The sequence below is a fragment of the Equus quagga genome, chromosome 2 (genome assembly GCF_021613505.1).
Source record: "Equus quagga isolate Etosha38 chromosome 2, UCLA_HA_Equagga_1.0, whole genome shotgun sequence".
In the NCBI taxonomy this organism is placed as follows: domain Eukaryota; kingdom Metazoa; phylum Chordata; class Mammalia; order Perissodactyla; family Equidae; genus Equus; species Equus quagga.
The window spans coordinates 127,928,967-127,948,648 of record NC_060268.1 but is presented as its reverse complement, the minus strand read 5'-3'; the positions used below and the strand labels follow the sequence as shown (position 1 = coordinate 127,948,648).

At 38.5% G+C, this 19,682-nt stretch overlaps 1 protein-coding gene across 1 annotated transcript in view; it reads left to right on the top strand.

The window, feature by feature from the left end:
- Nucleotides 1-19,682, top strand: part of KIFBP (kinesin family binding protein) — a 38,655-nt gene that overhangs the window by 10,221 nt on the left and 8,752 nt on the right. Inside the window, exons 2-5 of the mRNA XM_046655174.1 lie at nucleotides 1,320-1,418; nucleotides 15,102-15,181; nucleotides 15,514-15,697; nucleotides 18,321-18,405. Coding sequence (XP_046511130.1) covers nucleotides 1,320-1,418; nucleotides 15,102-15,181; nucleotides 15,514-15,697; nucleotides 18,321-18,405 — 448 coding nt within the window. The remainder of the gene's footprint in view (nucleotides 1-1,319; nucleotides 1,419-15,101; nucleotides 15,182-15,513; nucleotides 15,698-18,320; nucleotides 18,406-19,682) is intronic.

The following is a 19,682-nucleotide window of genomic DNA, read 5'->3' as shown; positions in this document are numbered from 1 at the left end:
CTGTTCCCTTTCCTAGGGAAGTAAGCAAAAGATGGTAGAAACCCAGCCTTAGAAGTACTCTTGTGCCTGAAGGACTATCCCAAGGGATGGGAGGCAGTCTAACCCCATTGTCTAAAGGGCAGCTAGGCGTCCATTCTTGAGTTCTGACCACCTAAATGGGCCTCCTTGCCCTGTACAGAGCTGACAAGAGTCATGTGGAAGGACACAAAGTGGCTTAGTTTTAAAAATGTTATTTAGGATATAACCTCAAATCTAATCAACTTCTCCTTAGCACCTTCATGGCAGTAGAAAGAAGTTGGTGCTGTGGAAATCTAAAGGAAGTGATCAATTCAAGAAAAGATACTACAAATGAAGGATTTTTGATTGACTAGATATCATTATAAAGCTATATAATTTTAAGAACTCTGGAAAATATAAACAAATGTTTTATTGTTCAAAATAGTAAACAAGAATCTGACTTAACTGATAAGGAAGAGCATATAGCATCTTCAGATTTATCGTACCACATAATTTGAATTATCGGAATTTGTGAGCTCATCTCCCTTTCTTCAGGCTTGAACCAAACAGTAACTGTTGAGAATGCTTCATTTTTTAAGAGGTCTCTGGGGGAGATTGTAGACATTTTGAAAGCATTGTATTTTCTGACTCATCTTTGTCTCTATGTATATTAGTTATCTATTGCTATGTAACATTTTACCCGCAAATTCAGTGGCTTGAAACAACAGACTTTTATTATATCAGGAATCAAGGCATGGCTTAGCTGGTTGCATCTGACTCTCATTAGATTGTTGGCCTGCTGGGGCTACACTTGAAGGCTTCACTCGGGGAGGATCTGATTCCAAGCTCACTCACATGGTTGTTGGCAGGATTCAGTTCCTTACAGGCTGTTCTGAGAGCCTCAGTTCCTTGCCACGTGAGTCTGTCTGTAGGGTGTCTCACAACATGGCAATTGGCTTCCCTCAGAGCAAATAAGCAAGAGGGAGCATCCAAAATGGAACCCCAGTGTTCTGTAACCTAACCTTGGAAGAAACTTTCTGTCCCATTTGCCATATTCTGTTTGTTAGAAGCAAGTCACTAAATCCAGCCCATACTTAAGGGGCAGAGGGTGTACAAGGGCACGAAAACCAGGGGGCAAGGGTCATTGCGGATCCATCTTAGCGGCTGCCTACCGCTACATGAGGACAATATTGCTATGAGTAATTCATTGTTAATCAGACTCCAGTACCATTAGATAGATAAATATTGACTGAAATATGCAAGTTACTTTAATTGGGAGATTTATGTTGTCGTTATTTATTTCTCTTTGCTTTGTTTTCCAGAATAACCTGGGTATCTTGTGGTCTGAAAGAGAAGAAATTGAAACTGCACAAGCTTACCTAGAATCATCAGAAGCACTATATAAGCAGTATATGAAGGAGGTATGTTGCATGTCAGATAAATTTTAAGGTTTGGTTGAAGCTGGTGAATTCATGTTAAGAATTCTTCATTTGTAATGTTAGTATACGACTCTTCGGTATACTCAGGCCTCTCTGTAGAGCTGTCTAGGTGGTCACCTAGAGTAGCTGAAATTATTTTATGTTGAAGACTTTAGGGTTCTTAAAAATAATCCTTGGATAGGGTCTAATGGCAACCTTATTCCAAATATAATTGTATAGAAAATATTATTATAATGTTATTCTAAAATACTGATATTTGCCTATTTTCATTTATAATCTAAATTCTGTTTTGATTTCCACTGAGAATAGTAGGGCATAAAGGAAAACAAACAAGTACTTAAGCAAAATATCTGAACTCTTTGAGCCAGTGGTTCTCAGATTTCGGCATGCATGAGAATCAGCCGGAGGGCTTGCTTATTAAAGCAGAGTGCTTGCTCCCCGACTCTGATTCAGTAAGCCTGGGTTGGGGCCTGAGAATTGGCATTCTTAACAAGGTGCCAGGTGCTGCTGATGCTCGTGGTCTGGGTGCTGCACTTTGGGAACCACTGCTTCAGGGCAGTGCTTTTTTCAATGATTTTTTTTTTTTTTACACCTGTGAAACTTCTGAAACGCAGTAACTTAAAACTGATTGAGCTGCTCTGGTTAAGCAGGTTAGAAGGACCCTGAGCCCAATCCACTACAGATACCTTCCTCCCTCCCCACTGGGGTAGACAAGAGAGGTACGTAGAACTTCCGGGGCCCTAGGGAACCCAGAATGAAAACTTTTACTTTAGTGGGTCACAGCCCTACAAAGGTGAAAAACCACCGTTGCCATCCATTTCCTTAATAAATTTTACCTACTAAAAGTTGGCAGTCTGGAGGAGGCCCTACATATTTGGGGGCAAGGAGGTATATAGGAAAACTCTGTACCTTCTGCTCAGTTTTGTTGTGAACCTAAAACTTCTCAAAAACAATAGTCTATTAAAAAAAAAGATTGGCAGTCTTCTAAAATTGAAATGGATTTCAGTTAATTTTGTTTTGAGGCTATGTGTAGCACTCCTTTAAATAACCATATGTTTTGTGATTTCTCAAATGCAGAGTTAGGAATCAATGTCTTTATGACGTTCACCAGTGATTTATATGTTGCTAAATTCAGTGGTAAATTCTTAGTTCTCATCTTATTTGACCTATCAGTAGCATTTGGCATAGTTGATTAGTCTCTCTTCCTTGAAACACTTCTTTTACTTAGCTTCCACTTGTCTGTTTTTCGTTTTTCTCAGTCTTTGATGCTTCCTCCTTATTTCCTCAACCTCTGAACACTGGAGTACCCAGTGTTCAGTCTTTGGACGTCTGTGTTGAATAAGAGTGATGATAGTGGGCATCCTTGTCTTGTTCCTGTTCTCAGAGGGGTGGCATTCAGTTTTTCCCCATTGAATATGATGTTGGCTATGGGATTGACATATATGGCCTTTATTATGTTGAGATAATTTCCTTCTATCCTCGTTTTAAGAGTTTTTATCATAAATGGCTGTTGGATCTTGTCAAATGCTCTCTGTGCATCTATTGAGATGATCATGTGGTTTTTATTCCTCATTTTGTTAATGTGGTGTATCTCATTGATTGATTTGTAGTACATTTTGAAGTCAGGGATTGTGATGCCTCCAGCTTTGTTCTTTTTTCTCAGTATTGCTTTAGTAGTTCAGGGTTTTTGGTTGCCCCATATGAATTTTAGGATTCTTTGCTCTATTTCTGTGAAGAATGTCATTGGGATTCTGATTGGGATTGCACTGAATCTGTAGATTGCTTTGGGTAGTATGGACATTTTAACTATGTTTATTCTTCCAGTCCATGTGCGTGGAATCTCTCTCCATCTCCTTATGTCATTATCTGTTTCTTTCCATAATGTCTTATAGTTTTCATTGTATAAATACTTCACCTCCTTGGTTGAGTTTATTCTTAGGTACTTTATTCTTGTAGTTGCGATTGTAAATGGAATTGTATTCTTGAGTTCTCTTTCTGTAAGTTTATTAGAGTACAGAAATGCAGCTGATTTTTGTAAGTTGATTCTGTACCCTGCAACGTTACTGTAGTTGTTAATTATTTCTGATAGTTTTCTGACGCATTCTTTAGGGTCAGATAATGCACTTACAGGTCTTCATAAGGTCTTGGAGTCTACTCTGAGTGAGATGGGAAGGTGATTAGAGGATTCTGAGGAGAGGAGTGTTGTGATTTGATTTGCCTTTGAGCAGAGTTGAGAACAGACTGAAGAGGGCATGAGAGTAGGAAGACCAGTTAGGAGACTGCAGCAATAATCTTGGCAAGAGACGATGGCGGTTTGGATCAGGTAATAGCAATGGTCTGATTCTAGATATAATTTAAAGGCGAACCCAACAGGATCTGCTGATAGATTAGATAGAGTGTGAGAAGGAATCTTCAAGGTTTTAGGCCTCAGCAACTAGAAGAAAGAAGCTGGTGTTTACAGGAGGGAGGTGTGGAAGGGAAGGGTATCAGAAGCTCAATGTTGGACAGTAATTTTAAAGATACCTACTCCATAAACACTGTGAATGTCAGATGAGCAGTTGGACAGACAGGTCTGGAATTAGAGAGGGACAGACTGGGGAGATAATTTTTGAGTCATCAGCATAGAGATGGTATTCAGAACAAGGGAATGAATGAGGATGGAAAGAAGAGACTACATTTTCTTTCTTATTCTATATTTGAGCAATTTTATGGGAAAAAAGAATCACTTAATACAACAAATACAACAAATATTTAACTATTATTACCTTGGAAGCCAGGATGGTAGAGTAGAAAGAACAAGAGTTTGGGGTCAGACAAACCATGTTTAAATCCTGATTCTGTCGCGTAGTGTATGTTAACCTCACCGAATCTCAAATTCCTTACCTATAAATGGCAGTAACAGTACCCCCTTCATAGAATTTTTGTGAGTATAAAATGTATCCTACTTAAGCAGTCAATAAATACTAGTTTTTATTAGTTACATCTTCTAAAACTAAAATGTTAGTTTTTATTAGTTATATCATCTAGTTCCTCTGTCCATAGATGTGCGGTTTTATTTCTGGGCTTTCAGTTCTGTTCCGTTGATCTGTGTGTCTGTTTTTGTATCAGTACCATGCTGTTTTGATCCCTATGGCTTTGATTTGTGGATGTTGAACCATCCCTCTGTCCCTGATAGAAATCCCACTTAATCATGATGTATGATCTTTTTGATGTATTGCTGTATTCGGGTTGCCAACATTTTGTTGAGGATTTTTGCATCTATCTTCATCAGCAATATTGGCCTGTAGTTTTCCTTTTTTGTGTTGTCCTTGTCAGGCTTTGATATCAGAGTGATGTTGGCCTTGTAGAATGTGTTAGGAAGTGTTCCATCTTCCATAATATTTTGGAATAGCTTGAGAAGGATAGGTACTAAATCTCTGAAAGTTTGGTACAATTCCCCATGGAAGCTGTCTGGTTCTGGGCTTTTATTCTTTGGGATGCTTTTGATTACTGTTTCAATCTCTTTCCTTGTGATTGGTCTATTCAGATTCTCTATTTCTTCTTGGTTCAGCTTTGGGAGGTTGTAAGAGTCTAAGAATTTATCCATTTCCTCTAGATTGTCCATTTTGTTGGCATATAGCTTTTCATAGTATTCTCTTATAATCCATTGTATTTCTCTGGTATCCCATTGTTATTTCTCCTTTCATTTCTAATTTTACTTATCTGAGCTTTCTCTCTTTTTTCTTTGTAAGTCTGGCTAGAGGTTTGTCAATTTTGTTTATCTTCTCAAAGAACCAGCTCTTTGTTTCATTGATGCTTTCTATTGCCTTTTTTGTTTCAATAGCATTTATTTCTGCTCTGATTTTTATTATTTCTCTCCTTCTGCTGACTTTGGGCTTTGTTTGTTCTTCATTTTCTCCTTCAATTAGGTGTAGTTTGAGATTGCTTATTTGGGCTTTTTCTTGTTTGTTAGGATGAGCCTGTATTGTGATGAATTTCCCTCTTAATATGGCTTTTGCTTCATCCTATATGAGTTGGTGTGGTATGTTTTCATTTTCATTTGTCTTCAGATATTTTTTGATTTTTCCTTTAATTTCTTCAATGGTCCATTGGTGGTTCAATAGCATGTTGTTTAGTCTCCACATCTTTGTCCTTTTTTCAGCTTTTTTCTTGTAATTAATTTCTAGCTTCTTAGCGTTGTGATCAGAAAAGATGCTTGTTATTATTTCAATCTTCTTAAATTTATTGAGGCTTGCCCTGTTTCCCAACATATGGTCTATTCTTGAGAATATTTCATGCGCTCTTGAGAAGAATGTGTATTCTGCTGTTTTTGGATGGAGTGTTCTATATGTATCTATTGAGTCCAACTGGTTTAGCTTTTCATTTAATTCCACTGTTTCCTTGTTGATTTTCTGTCTGGATGATCTATCCATTGATGTGAATGGAGTGTTGAGGTCCCGTACTATTATTGTGTTATTATTCATGTCTTCTTTTAGGTTTGTCAATAGTTGCTTTATGTACTTTGGTGCTCCTGTGTTGGGTGCATAGATATTTATAAGTGTTATGTCTTCTTGGTGGAGTGTCCCTTTGATCGTTATATACTGCCCCCTTTGTCTCCCTTTACCTGTCTTATCTTGAAGTCTACTTTGTCTGACATAAGTATTGTGACATCTGCTTTCTTTTGTTTGCCATTAGCTTGGAGTATCATCTTCCATCCCTTCACTCTGAGCCTGTGTTTGTCATTGGAGCTGAGATGTGTTTCCTGGAGGCAGCATATTGTTGGGTCTTGTTCTTTAATTCACCTCTCCACTCTGTATCTTTTTATTGGAGAATTCAATACATTTACGTTTAGGGTGATTATCAATATATGAGAGCTTAATGCTGCCATTTTATCACTCATTTTCCAGTTCTCCTGCACTTCCCAAGTCTCTTGTCCTGTGTATTTTGGTCTGCCAATCGAGTTATGTAGTTTTATGTTGTGTTTCTTTGTTTTCTCCTTATTTATTATTTGTGTGTCTGTTCTGCTTTTTTGTTTAGTTCTTATCCTGAGGTTTGTATTCAAAATCTCATGGATGATATAGTCCCTTTTCTGATGGCCTCTACTTTCCTTAGACTAAACCGATTCAGTCCCTTTCTTCCTCCCCTCCTAAGTTGTTTTTCTCACATCTTATTGCATCTTCTGTTATGAGTTTCTGGTTAAAATGACAAGATTATCTTTGTTTTTGGTATTTTCCTTCCTTTTGTCTTTAATACTATGCTTGAGTATTTGCTAACCTGTTCTGATTCTGTCTGCCTATTTACCACCTTACTCTGTGCTTTGTAACCCCTTTATCCCCCCCCTTTTTTTTTTCAGGTATGAGGGCCTTCTTGAGGATTTCTGTAGGAGGGGCCTTGTGGGTACAAACTCCCTTAGCTTATGTTTGTTTAGGAAAAGTTTTATTTCTCCATCACATCTGAAGGATATTTTTGCTGGATAGAGTATTCTTGGCTGAAAGTTTTTGTGCCTCAAAGATTTGAATATGTCATTCCAGGCTCTCCTAGCCTGTAAGGTTTCTGCAGAGAAATCTGCTGAAAGCCTGATGGGACTCCTTTGTGGGTTATTTATTCTGCCTTGCTGCCCTTAATATTCTTTTTTTGTCATTCAGTTTTGCCAGTTTCACTACTATATGCCTTGCAGTAGGTCTTTTTACAGTGACATATTTAGGAGATCTGGCAGTCTCTTCCACGTGGATTTCCTTTCCTAGGTTTGGGAAGTACTCTGCTATTATTTCTTTGAACAAGCTTTCTACTCCATTCTCCTTCTTGAATACCTATAATTCTTATGTTGCATTTTCTAATTAAGTAGGCTATTTCTTGGAGACCTTCTTCAGTTCTTTTTCATCTTAGTTCTCTCTCCTCCTCTGTCTGGAGCATTTCAACATGTCTGTCTTCGATGATGCTGTTACATTCCTCTGTGGTGTCCACTTGAGTGTTCAGGGAATCCATCTTTTGTTTTATTTCTTCCATTGTGTCTTTCATCTCTAATATTTCTTTTTTTTTTTTTTTTAAGATTTTATTTTTCCTTTTTCTCCCCAAAGCCCCCTGGTACATAGTTGTGCATTTTTAGTTGTGGGTCCTTCTAGTTGTGGCATGTGGGATGCCGCCTCAGCATGGCCTGATGAGTGGTGCCACATCTGTGCCCAAGATTCGAACTAGTGAAAGCCCGGGCCGCCGAAGCAGAGTGCACGAACTTAACCACTTGGCCATGGGGCTGGCCCCCTGATCTCTAATATTTCTGATTGATTCTTCTTTATACTTTCAGTCTCTTTTGTGAAGTAGCTCCTGAACTCATTGAATTATTTCTCTACATTCTCTTTTACCTCGTTTTTTGATGATAGCTGTTTTGAATTCTTTGTCACTTAGATTACATATTTCTGCATCTTCAGGACTGATTTCTGGGTACATGGCATTTTCCCTCTGGTCTGGAGATCTAATATAATGTTTGATATTGCTAGAGGGAGTGTCTCTGCTTTCTCACATCCTGTTGTTATTTGGTTGCAGTTACCATCTATCGCCACTGGGTGGGGGTCAAGAGCCGTGTATTCTGAGCTGTCTTCAGCCGAAATCCCAGGGGCTGGAGCTGGGCTGAACAGGTGGGAGGAGGGGCGCTTTCTCCTGCGTCCTCTCAGGGTTTTCTCCCTCTGCTCTCTCTGTCTGCTGTCCTGAGGTGTTGGCTTGATAAAGTCACCCTCTGTGAAAGCTTTTGCCCCAGTAGAGGGCTTCCCTCTAGGCTGCAAGGGCCCTTGGGAGTCCTTGATGTTCCCACGAATGAATGTCCTCTCCCCCGTTCCTTTCCTCTTGGAGGCTGCCCGCAGTCCCTGATTGCAGTCTTTAGAGGAAGGAGTGAAGTTCTCTCTTACCCTGTTCTACCTCCTTCAAGGGGGGGCTCCAGCCTCTCCGCCCTCCATTATCTGGCTGCATGGGTCTCTCCAGCATTTTTGTGTTGTATTTTGATGTCCTCTGTTGGAGTATAAACGTTCTTTTCGTTGTATATTGGAGGGGAAAGATTACAGGAAAACTCACTCCACTATGATGCTGATGTCACTCAAGTAGTTCTCTTCCTTTGGAAGACTTAAGATGGGATTATAAGTGATTTACACCTATATTCATTGAATCCTCATAACAACCTTATGAGGTATAGGTACTGTTATTATCCTTATTATATAGATGAGGAAACAGAAGCACAAGAGATTGGGTGACTTGCCCAGGGCAATAAACAGTGGAATCACTGGTTTTAGTGTCCCTGTATTGAAAGAAGATAATCTATATACTCTTCTTGTTCCCTTGAGAAAATATTAGAATAAATATTAAAAACTTTGATTTTCATTAGTGGTCAGTTTAGAAGAAGGATGTATACATTTTTCCTATTCGTCATGCTTATGTAAGTTTTTAAAAGAGCTTTTTTTTTTTAACTAGACAAAATTAAGACTTACAATACTTAAAATTACACATCTCTAAAAGCAAGTTGGTGGATTTCTTTTAAGCATGCTTAAATTCACCTGCAACAGCAGTTGAAATTTTGTCAATTGTGAGCTTGTAGGCAATCTTTTTTTATTTGTTTGACTCTTAGATTTTGTGGTTAAGAAAATTACTTCCTGGGTAACATGAAAATGAACTGGTAAAAAAAAGTAGTATATTGGGCTTTTAAAATGTGATTTCTCCAAGGACTGGGGCTGGGTGGAGCTCCAGAGGCCAGCCCTGCAGCCCGGAGGGGAAGCTCCAGAGTTCTGCCCGGGCAGCAGACAAAACTCTCTGTCTGCTATTAGCAGAGGGGCTACGCCCAGCATCCACAATACCGGGAGGGTCCCGGAGAGGAGAATATCAGGCAGGGCAGCAGCTGACCGACCAGCTACCACTGAAATCGGGATCTCTGGCTATCCTCCAGACAGGGCAAAGGGCTCCCCGAGTTCCTGGGGAACAGGACTGGGGCTGGGTGGAGTTCCAGCGACCCAGCTCCGTAGCCTAGGGGGAAATCCTACAGGCTCACAGCAGCCTCAGCGAAAGCCTCTGCACAGCACTAGTAGAGAGCACCCAACCGGCAGCCACAAGGCTGGAAGACCCTGGGACAAAAGTAGCATAGCTAGGTGAGCTAACCACAGACTGTAGAAGATGCCAATAGCTCTGCTGTGCCCCATAGTGGACAAGTGAGATTTTGTGGGTGCCGACAGTGACGGAGCGGCAAATATAAGTGATCCTACCCCTGGCCACTGGAAAAGCCCATAACACCGTTGCAGACCCCAAGGAGGGAGCACGTCTAGGTGGGCTGCAACCGTAGGCACCAGCAGCCTGAAGCCCCCCCGTGACGGCCCCCACGACAGAAGAGGGAATCCAAAGGACCACTGTGACTACAAGGAGGGGCCCAGGCCTGGTTAGCAACTGCGGATAGAGTTCCTGGTTGGTGCAGTATAAACAGCTGCTCCCCCACCACAGCAGCAGAAACAAGTGAAAGGAGCAATGAAACTCTCTCTCTATGCGGAGGCACAAATCAACAACATCAAGCAATGTGAAAAAATACATTAAATCTCCAGAACAGAAGGAAAATAACAAATACACAGAAAACAGTCCCAAAGAAAATGAGATATATAACCTAAAGTATGATGACTTCAAAACAGCCATCATTAAAATACTCAATGAATTAAGAGAGAATTCAGATAGACAACTCAACGAGTTCAGGAGCTATGTCACAAAAGAGTTTGATACAATAAAGAAGAACCAAACAGAAATACTGGAAATGAAGAACACAATAGAGGAGATTAAGAAAAATCTAGATGCACTGAACAGTAGGGCCGATAATATGGAGGAAAGAATTAGCAATTTGGAAGATGGCAATATAGAAATGCTGCAGGCAGAGGAGGAGAGAGAAGTAAGACTAAAAAGAAATGAAGAAACTCTCCGAGAATTATCAGACACAATTAGGAGATGCAACGTAAGGATTATAGGTATACCAGAGGGAGAAGAGAAGGAGAAAGGGGCAGAAAGCCTATTCAAAGAAATAGTGGCTGAGAACTTCCCAAATCTGGTGAGAGAGATGGATCTTCAGGTGACAGAAGCCAATAGATCTCCAAACTTTATCAATGCAAGAAGACCAACCCCACGGCATATAGTAGTGAAGCTAGCAAAAGTCAACGACAAGGAGAAAATACTAAGGACAGCCAGGCAAAAGAAACTAACCTACAAAGGAACCCCCATCAGGCTATCAGCAGATTTCTCAGCAGAAACTTTACAGGCTAGAAGAGAGTGGAATGATATATTCAAAAATCTGAAGGACCAAAACCTACAGCCGAGGATTCTCTACCCAGCGAAAATATCCTTCAAATACAATGGAGAAATAAAAACTTTCCCAGATAAACAAAAGTTAAGGGAGTTCATTGCCACAAAACCTCCTCTTCAGGAAATCCTCAGGAAAACCCTCATTCCTGAAAAATCAAAAAAAGGAAAGGGGCTACAAAACCAAGAGCAGAGGAGATAAGTAGAAGGACAACAACAAAGAGTAGCAGCTCTTCATCAGAACAGATTAAACCATGGGATGAGAAACAAAGGAAATTGAAGAAAACCGGAAAACAAGACATAAAATGGTAGTGGTAGGCCCCCACATCTCAATAATCACTCTAAATGTAAATGGATTGAACTCCCCAATCAAAAGACACAGAGTGGCAGGATGGATCAAAGAACAAGACCCAACAATATGCTGCCTCCAGGAAACACACCTCAGCCCCAAAGACAAACACAGACTCAGAGTGAAGGGATGGAGAACAATACTCCAAGCTAATAATGAACAAAAGAAAGCAGGTGTCGCTATACTAATATCAGACAAGGTAGACTTCAAAGCAAAACAGATAAAGAAAGACAAAGAGGGACAGTATATAATGATAAAAGGGACTCTCCACCAAGAAGACATAACACTTATAAATATATACGCACCCAACACAGGAGCACCAAAATTTGTAAAGCAACTCTTAATAGAACTAAAAGAAGACATCAACAACAATACAATAATAGTAGGGGACCTCAACACACCATTAACACCAATGGACAGAACATCCAGACAGAAAATCAACAAGGAAATAATAGAATTAAATGAAAAATTAGACCAGATGGACTTAATAAATATATATAGAACACTTCATCCAAAAACAGCAGGTTACACATTTTTCTCAAGTGCACATGGAACATTCTCAAGGATTGACCATATTTTGGGAAACAGGGCAAACATCAATAAATACAAGAGAGTTGAAATAATATCAAGCATCTTTTCTGATCATAATGCTATGAAACTAGAAATCAACTACAAGAAAAAAGCAGAGAAGGGTGCAAAAATGTGGAGACTAAACAACACGCTTCTGAACAAACAATGGATCATTGAAGAAATTAAAGAAGAAATCAAATATTATCTGGAGACAAATGAAAATGAGAACACGACATACCAAATCATTTGGGATGCAGCAAAAGCAGTCCTAAGAGGGAAATTCATCGCAATACAGGCTCACCTTACTAAACAAGAAAAAGTTCACATAAGCAACCTCAAACGACACCTAACAGAACTAGAAAAAGAAGAACAAACAAAGCCCAGAGTCAGTAGAAGGAGGGAAATAATAAAAATAGGAGCAGAAATAAATGATATTGAAACAAAAAAGACAATAGAAAGGATCAATGAAACAAAGAGTTGGTTCTTCGAAAAAATTAACAAAATCGACAAACCTTTAGCCAGACTCACCAAGAAAAGAAGAGAGAAATCGCAAATAAATAAAATTAGGAATGAGAGAGGAGAAATCACAACAGATACCAATGAAATACAAGGGATCGTAAGAGAATACTATGAAAAACTATATGCCAACAAATTGAACAACCTGGAAGAAATGGACAAATTCCTAGGCTCCTACAATCTCCCCAAACTGAATCAGGAAGAAATGGAGAATCTGAATAGGCCAATCACAAGTAAGGAAATAGAAACGGTAATCAAAAACCTCCCCAAAAATAAGAGTCCAGGACCAGACGGCTCTTCTGGAGAATTCTACCAAACATTCAAAGAAGACTTAATACCTATTCTTCTCAAACTGTTCCAGAAAATTGAGAAAGATGGAGTACTCCCTAACACATTCTATGAAGCCAACATCACTCTGATCCCCAGACCTGACAAGGACAACACAAAGAAGGAGAACTACAGGCCGATATCACTGATGAACATAGATGCAAAAATCCTCAACAAAATTTTGGCAAACCGAATACAGCAATACATCAAAAAGATTATACACCATGATCAAGTGGGATTTATACCAGGGACACAGGGATGGTTCAACATCCGCAAGTCAATCAATGTGATACACTACATCAACAAAATGAAAAACAAAAACCACATGATCATCTCAATAGATGCTGAGAAAGCATTTGACACGATCCAACACCCATTTATGATAAAAACCCTCAATAAAATGGGTATAGAAGGAAAGTACCTCAACATAATAAAGGCCATATATGACAGACCCACAGCCAACATCATACTCAATGGACAAAAATTGAAAGCCATCCCTCTGAGGACAGGAACAAGACAAGGGTGCCCACTTTCACCACTCCTATTCAACATAGTACTGGAGGTGTTGGCCAGAGCAATTCGGCAGGAAAAAGAAATAAAAGGAATCCAAATAGGTAACGAAGAAGTAAAACTCTCGCTGTTTGCAGACGACATGATCTTATATATAGAAAACCCCAAAGAATCCATAGAAAAACTATTAGAAATAATCAACAACTACAGCAAAGTAGCAGGGTATAAAATCAACATACATAAATCAGTAGCATTTCTATACACTAACAATGAACTAACAGAAAAAGAACTCAAGAACTCAATCCCATTCACAATCAGAACGAAAAGAATAAAATACCTTGGGATAAACTTAACCAAGGAAGTGAAGGATCTATACAATGAAAACTACAAGACTTTCTTGAAAGAAATTGATGACGACATAAAGAGATGGAAAGACATTCCATGCACATGGATTGGAAGAATAAACATAGTTAAAATGTCCATACTACCTAAAGCAATCTACAGATTCAATGCTATCCCAATCAGAATCCCAAGAACATTCTTCACAGAAATTGAACAAAGAATCTTAAAATTCATATGGGGCAACAAAAGACCGCGAATTGCTAAAGCAATCCTGAGCAAGAAAAACAAAGCCGGCGGAATCACAATCCCCGATTTCAAAACATACGACAAAGCTACAGTAATCAAAACAGCATGGTACTGGTACAAAGACAGGTCCACAGATCAATGGAACAGAGTTGAAAGCCCGGAGATAAAACCACACATCTATGGACAGCTAATCTTCGACAAAGGAGCAGAGGGCCTACAGTGGAGAAAAGAAAGTCTCTTTAACAAATGGTGCTGGGAAAACTGGACAGCCACATGTAAAAGATTTAAAATTGACCATTCTTTTTCACCACACACCAAAATAAATCAAAATGGATCAAAGACCTAAAGATTAGGCCTGAAACAATAAGTCTTCTGGAAGAGAATATAGGCAGTACACTCTTTGACATCAGTTTCAAAAGAATCTTTTCAGACACTATAACTCCCCAGTTGAGGGAAACAATAGAAAGAATAAACAAATGGGACTTCATCAGACTAAAGAGCTTCTTCAAGGCAAGGGAAAACAGGATTGAAAGAAGAAAACAGCCCACTAATTGCGAAAAAATATTTACAAGCCACTTATCCGACAAAGGGTTAATCTCCATAATATACAAAGAACTCACACGGCTCAACAACAAAAAAACAAACAACCCAATCAAAAAATGGGCAGAGGACATGAACAGACATTTCTCAAAAGAAGATATGAATATGGCCAATAGACACCTGAAAAGATGTTCATCATCGCTAATCATCAGGGAAATGCAAATCAAAACTACACTAAGATATCACCTTACACCCGTTAGATTGGCAAAAACATCCAAAACCAAGAGTGACAAATGTTGGAGAGGTTGTGGAGGAAAAGGAACCCTCATACACTGTTGGTGGGAATGCAAACTGGTACAGCCACTATGGAAAACAGTATGGAGATTTCTCGAAAAGTTAAAAATTGAAATACCCTATGACCCAGCCATCCCATTACTAGGTATCTATCCTAAGAACCTGAAATCAGAAATCCCAAGAGTCCCTTGCACCCCTATGTTCATCGCAGCATTATTTACAATAGCCAAGACGTGGAACCAACCTACATGCCCAGAAACTGATGATTGGATAAAGAAGATATGGTATATATACACAACGGAATACTACTCAGCCATAAAAAAAGACAAAATTGGCCCATTCACAGCAACGTGGATGGACCTCGAGAGTATTATGTTAAGCGAAATAAGCCAGTCAGAGAAAGATGAACTCTATATGACTCCACTCATAGGTGGAAGTTAGTATATTGACAAGGAGATCTGATCGGTGGTTACCAGGGAAAAGGGGGGGTGGGGGGAGGGCACAAAGGGGGAAGTGGTGTACCCACAACATGACTAACAAAAATGTACAACTGAAATCTCACAAGGTTGTAATCTATCATAACGTTAATAAAAAAAAAAAAAAAAAATGTGATTTCTCCAGTTCCTCCAGAGGAGGGCGCTTGGTGTTCACAGCAAAATTTTAGTGTTGTTTTTCTTTAATTTTAGATTGGGAGTCCTCCTCTTGATCCTACTGAGCATTTTCTTCCTGAAGAAGAGAAACTTACTGAACAAGAGAGATCAAAAAGGTGAGTAGGTCTAGAAACCAGCCTTCACAGGTATTTCCACATAGTGTAGATAAGATGATTGTTCAAAAAAGCACAAATGTTTTCTCTTTCAAATGCTCATAAAGGTTGTAGAATGTGGATTCTGACATGGATTAAAACCTCCAGTTGCTACATGCTAGCTATGTGTTCAAATCTGATACCTGTTCAAATCTGAGGCTCAGTTTCCTTATCTGTCAAATAGATAGAATGACCGTACCCAACTGAAAGGGTTGGTGAGAGGATCAAGATAAATATATATGACAGTCCTTATAAATTATAAACCATTATGCAAATATTAATTTTTTTCTTCATAGATTTGAGAAGGTTTACACTCATAATCTCTATTACCTGGCTCAAGTCTACCAGCATATGGAAATGTTTGAGAAGGCTGCTCATTATTGCCACAGTACCCTAAAACGCCAGCTTGAACACAATGCCTACCATCCCATGGAGTGGGCTATTAATGCTGCTACCTTGTCACAATTTTACATCAATAAGGTAAGCTTCTTGAAGTAGTTGTCTAACAAAGTTACTGATAGGGTGCATAAAAATAGAAGCAATAGTACCTTGACAAGGTCGCCTTTTAAAAACAGGTAGCTTGTATTTTATGATGTAAATTGGACAGAAAAATGCAGCCCAATTTGCTAGTGGAGTAAAATTTTGTAGCTTTTTGTTGCATTAATCCTTTTGAATCTTAAAATACTGAGTTTTATCCTTGTCTTGTTGCTAGCCCCTAAAATTATGTGTTACCTAAGACCAATTCTTTTTTGATATAGGCAAGTTATCTCAATTCATTTTAGTGAGATGTTACCTTACATTGCAGATTTTATCTTGTAGATATAACTTTATCTTTAAACAGTGGTAATCTGGTAGCTATGAGAATTTTTCTGAGGAAGCTGACTGTTAAATGTGGGCTTTGATAAAAGCATGTGACGCATTTCACTTGTTCTTTAGAAGTAACTCTGCAATAATTTTTCTATATCGGAAATATCTCTGCTCAGTTCCCGGTCTTTATGATGTCCTTCTCCTGGAGTATTACACAGGGACAGATCTGAGCTTCTTAGTTGTTTTCAGAGTCATGTTGGTGGACTCTTAATTGACCTATTTATTCCTTTAGTCCTTAAGAGTTTTTAATGCTAAAACACTTTTAAGCCATGTTTCCTAGCCAGATTTGCTGTTAATCCTGAGTAAGATAGCTCAGCAATAGAAATTACTTTCATTTGTGTTTCTGATTCACAAACCTCTCTGAAATTTTGGTAATTCTTTGCTTATCAGAGTTCCTTCTCAGATCTCTCTGGTTGCCTGCTGTCGTATCCTTACTGGGCCTTTATCCTTTCTCAGCTTTTTCTTAGTGCTGGTTCTGTAAATGTGCCCTATGTTTAAAGTATTGTCCCACAGAATTTCATTCAGAAAAGCTATTAGCAGGAGAGAAAGGGCTGTGGTGACTGCAGCATCGCTTCTAGGACTTTGGTCTAAGATCAAGCGTGTAAGTAACGCTACTGCGTATGTCAGAGCATTCAGTTAAATCTAACTCTCATGAATCCATGTCATTGTGGTCATCATCAAAAAGTGTTATGTGGTTGCCTCTGCTTGTGGCACCTTTTTTATAGCTTCTGGAGGCCCCTTGTTTTGTTTAGCAACTTTAAAATTATATATTCTCTGTGATTTTAATTAACACTTAAAACTCCATGGATATCAATAGTACTAAGAAAATTAGATGCTAATTTACTGCGTAATTAAAAATTTAAAGTTGTTAAGCATTGCTTATGGGAGCATGCAGTAATTTTCATGAGTACCTCCCCCACCCTGCGCTTTTATTTTTTTACCAAAATGTTTTATAAGTTTTTGTTACAGCTAGCTAAGTTATATTGCAGAAAGATTTGAACCATGTTTTTAAAAAATGCAATTTTCATTTATATCACTGTCATCTTCATGTGGTTCCAGTCATGAGTTTTTGCACTTGGTGAGTCCCTACCTTGCAGGGGCTAAAGTCCCACATTTACCAGCCACCTACAGGGCACAGGGCACTCACTGTGTTAGCAGTGGTTGCTCACAGGGAGCCAATCTGGACAAAGCTGAAGTGATGGTGATGTGTAAGGGGTTATTGAGGGACAATTAGGGCTTCTTTATGTAAGCTAACTTTCTTTTGGTTTTCAAGGTTTAACACCAACGTTTTGATCCATAGGTGTTGCTGGGCTAATACTACATATGGTCCCCAGCTATTTTGAGGATGGCTTCTGAATTTGCCGTAATGGAGAGATATATTTAATGCTGAGATTTTAAAGTCATAGCCAACCATTAAAATCTTAGCAAAGTCAAGTATTAGTAACATGAAGTAGAGATTGTCTTTAATGAGGGTGGCTTCTGACTAAAAGCTGGACTTTAACTTTGTGCTTCTGCTGGGTGGTCCTGTGACTTAACGTGACAAATGCAAAGTGTTTATATGAACAAGGAGATCTTCTCCGAGTGTTTGAGAATTTACCATGCCCAGATTTGAATGATGAAGGCTTCAAGTGTGTTGGTAAAGCAGTTCCATAAAGTTTGTCTGTGGAAATCTGTTGACTTCAAAACTGGGTAGGAAACCTCACTATATGTAAATTCCACAGATTTTAGGACACAGGAATCTCTTCCTATCAAAATTTATCCTTTTTGCCTTTGGATGGTAGATGAAAAAGGGACCTCTAAACCTAGAGAAATAAATTAAACCTTAAAGCCTCTGACAGAATGTAAATGGTTTAAGAATTTATCGTTCATGGAACTTTAGCTGTTTAGACTGAAGCTGAGAGACCGAGGCGCTTTGAGTGAGGGTGGCAGCCCTTGTACACTCAGTGATTACTGGAGGAAAGCTAACTTGCAGTCAGCACTTGTCTTTCTGCCAGTTTGGATTAACATTAAGAGTTTGGGGGCATTGTCATTTTAATCCTTGAGGTAGTTTTTTAACCAGATAATACTACAATGTGTCTTAAATACCTTCTTAGTGTTCAGCAACCACACAGGGTCTCCTTAGTAGTGATTTTACCTGACTTTATAGCTTTTCCCTTATTAAAAGACTTTATGCAAATACCAGTTGCAAATAAGGCTATGTAATAACTGCATTTACTCTTGTCTTTTTCCTCACCAGCTGTGCTTTATGGAGGCGAGGCACTGTTTATCAGCTGCTAATGTCATTTTTGGTCAAACTGGAAAGATCTCAACCACAGAAGACAGTAAGTTTATGTGTGTATGCTTTGCTATACAGCTTTTATAAAACTTTATTTTTTAATAATTTTAAACTTTAGAAAGTTCAAAACCAGAACAAAAAACTACCATATGCCCTTCTAAATTCATTAATTTTTAATATTTGCAATCACGTTTTTTTTTCTGAACCAGGAGAGAAGATTGCGGATATTAGGCTTCTTTACCTCTTTAGACTTCAGTGTGTGTGTTTCCTAGGAATAAGAATATTTTCTTACATGGTCATAGAACAGGAAATATAACATTGATATAATTCTTTTATCTATAATGCATATTTCTGTTTCATTAGTTGTCCCCATAATGTCCTTCATAGCAATTGTTTTCTAGTACCAGAGTATCCAGTTCAAGATTGCATATTGTGTTTAGCTGTCACAGTTCCTCAGCCTTTCTTTCTCTTTCGTCACATGGACATTTTTGAAAAATACAGGCCAATTATTTCATAGAATTTCCATCAATTGGTGTTTGATGTTTCCTTATGCTAAGATTCAGATTATACATTTTGGTTAGAATACTACCTAAGTGATGTGTCCAAAAATCTAGCTTTTTTTCTAATAGTGTTTTATTTAGTCTTAAAAATCACAGTTAACCTGTGTATTTGAGCAAATCAAAACTACAAGAGAATATCACCTCACACCTGTCAGGATGGCTATTATCAAAAAGACAGGAAATAACAAGTGTTGGAGAAGTGTGGAGAAAAGGGAACCCTTATGCACTTTGGGTAGGAATGCAGACTGGTGCAGCCACTGTGAAAACAGTATGGAGTTTCCTCAGAAAACTAAAAATAGATCTACCATATGATCCAGCTATCCCACTTCTAAGTGTTTATCCAAAGAAAATTAAAACACTAACTTGAAAAGATATCTGCATCCCCATGTTCATTGAAGCATTATTTACAGTAGCCAAGACATGGAAACAACCTAAGTGTCCATCAACGGATGAATGGATAAAGAAAATGTGGTACATATACAGTGGAATATTATTCAGTCATACAGAGAAGGAAATCTTTAGAGGAAGATACAAACTTCCAGTTATAAAATAATTAAGTTATGAGGATGTAATGTACAGCATGGTGAATATAGTTAATAATACTGTATTGCATATTTGAAAGTTGCTAAGAGAGTAGATCTTAAAAGCCCTCATCACAAGAAAAAAAATTTTGTAACTATGTATCGTGATGAATTTTAACTAGAATTATTGTGATTATTTTGCAATATATACAAATATTGAATCATATTGTACATCTGAAACT